Source organism: Babylonia areolata, chromosome 24 (genome assembly GCF_041734735.1).
Source record: "Babylonia areolata isolate BAREFJ2019XMU chromosome 24, ASM4173473v1, whole genome shotgun sequence".
Taxonomy (NCBI): domain Eukaryota; kingdom Metazoa; phylum Mollusca; class Gastropoda; order Neogastropoda; family Buccinidae; genus Babylonia; species Babylonia areolata.
In genome coordinates, this window is record NC_134899.1 from 3,526,149 (window position 1) to 3,528,648 (window position 2,500).

The 2,500-nt window shown below is 41.2% G+C and overlaps 1 protein-coding gene across 3 annotated transcripts in view; it reads right to left on the reverse strand.

Moving 5' to 3' along the window:
* The window catches only part of LOC143298528 (uncharacterized), a 63,888-nt gene that overhangs the window by 59,054 nt on the left and 2,334 nt on the right, over positions 1-2,500 (reverse strand). For 2 of the 3 annotated variants that reach the window (XM_076611382.1, XM_076611384.1), the window contains 2 exons: positions 2,115-2,247; positions 192-367 (listed from right to left, as the gene is read on the reverse strand). In XM_076611382.1, coding sequence (XP_076467497.1) covers positions 192-367; positions 2,115-2,247 — 309 coding nt within the window. The remainder of the gene's footprint in view (positions 1-191; positions 368-2,114; positions 2,248-2,500) is intronic. The other variant, XM_076611383.1, reaches the window with a different exon arrangement.

Below are 2,500 nucleotides of genomic sequence, written 5' to 3' on the forward strand. Positions count from 1 at the left end.
TGCACATGGGACCTTGGTCTATCGTCTCATCCGAATGACTAGCTTCCAGACCACCACTCAAGGACTAGCGGAGGGGGAGAAAATACTGGCGACTGTGGGACTGGAGCCAGATTCTCTTGCTTCCTGGGCGGACGTGTTACCACCAGGTCTACACTCCACTGTAAATAACGATACAACATGACACAACTGACCATGACAACTTCCCACCGGTTTGCCCCCAGGTTCTCGGCAGTGCTGGCGCTGAAGCTGGCGATGCGTTCAACAGTGGCCTGCGTGATGACCAGGCGCCATCGGGACAACGTGGACACACAGCGGGCTTCCAGTCTGGGCCATGACAGTGTGAACAGCTGGCAATCCCTCTCCGCTGCTGTTGGAAAGACTTCCATAATGACCATGATAACGATGATTATAATGATGATGATGCTGATGATAATGATGATGATTATGATGACTATAATAGTAATAACAATAATATTCATAATGATGATGATGATGATGAAAACAACAATAATAATGACAACAATATTCTTTTTCTATCAGTCTGACAGCCAGCATCACTGATTCTAATATTATTATTATTAATTTTTTTTTTTTTTTTTTTTAAAGAAGATAATGATAATGATGATAATGATAATGATGTAATCATAATAAGAATGATAATAATAATGATGATGATGATAACAACAACAAAAAAACCAACAGATGAATGTCTGATTGCAGAGTGTGCTGTTTGTTTCTCTGTTGACAAAAAAGATTGAACTGATGGACGACAAAACTACCGCAGTAATTTTTTTTTTTTTTTTTTTTTTTTTTTTGTTGCACATGTGCACACACACACACACACACACACACAGAGTTCTGAGTGGAACAAACTTCTCAAGGAAGTGGAAGTCTGTTCCTTTCTATCATACAGTTCCCTTCACATCACCACCAGAACTTCCTTCACATCACCACCAGCACTTCCTTCACATCACCATCAGAACTTCCTTCACATCACCACCAGAACTTCCTTCACATCACCACCAGAACTTCCTTCACATCACCATCAGAACTTCCTTCACATCACCATCAGAACTTCCTTCACATCACCATCAGAACTTCCTTCACATCACCACCAGAACTTCCTTCACATCACCATCTAACTTTTCCTCATCACTGCTAGACATGTGGAAAAAAGAAAGAATAGTGCAAGCCCTTCCCAGGGACCACAACAGTGGTTGAACCAGCTTAGCACGAGACAGGAATACACTGCTGGGATTCTATTCACTTTCCATTTCATGGAATGCTTTCCTCTTCTGAGCCTTCCTGCAATAACAACTAAATGCCAAGCCATGATCTGAACACCTGCACAGCAGAGAAAGAGGAGACGACTAACAACAAACTGGTGGAGAGGGACCTGAAAGTTGTTTACAGAAAATGGGTGACACCAGCAAACTGGCTGAGGACTGTGGACTATGGAGTGCCTCAACTGCCTCACGTATACAGTGATGCAGGACCATCAAAGTCTTTTCTTCTCCTGCTTAGTTCTTGCTCTTGTGTTTGGCTCTAGGTCGGCTGTGTGACTGTGGCTATTTTCATGAAATCAGTGATGCTGGCTGTCAGACTGATAGAAAAAGAATCAGAAAGTGGAACACACGTAAAAACCCGTGTGGAAAAAAAAATCTCTGCACATGGAGCAGCCAGTCTGAAATGCTGGAGAACTACAAGAAATATTGTTATTGGTCAATGTTACCAGTTATGTATTTACTAAACAAGCGCTTATGGTTGACAATGTCAAGACTTACCCTCAAACTAACCACCTTATTTAGAAAAAAAAACAAAAAAACTATCACAGAAAGAATGCCTATTGTGAGAGGCTCTCCCTCTTCCTTACATGCATCAGAACACTAACCAGTTCGCTAAGTGTAGTCTCAGTACAGTGTTGTTAACTGAGTTAAGTGTCAGCTTGAATGTGAACGTACAAACATGACTCTTCTTCTTCTTCTGTGTTCGTGGGCTGCAACTCCCACATTCACTCGTATGTACACGAGTAGGCTTTTACGTGTATGACCGTTTTTACTCCGCCATGTAGGCAGCTATACTCCGTTTTCGGGAGTGTACAAACATGACATTACCTGCGAACCTGGCTCCTCCTCTAAGGCGGCCATCAGGAAGAAAGACGTCAGAGTTCATGTGCAGTGACACCTCTTCCCCAGTGTTCAGTTGCCAGCGGGGATCCTGCACTCTGGGCAGGTCAGAGTTGTGGCTCTGTTGACAGTGAGAGATAATGAGAGAAATTAATATTTATATATATATATATATTTTTTTTTTATGAGGGAGGGGAAAATCAGATAACCATGCACATGTATACATTGGTAATTAATATACTTGAATGCATGATAAAAAAAAGCTCAGAAATATTCACACAAGCATAAGCATATATATAGTATATATGTATATGTATGTGTGTATATATATATATATATATATATATATATCCAGAGAGACGCTTTGACGCTTT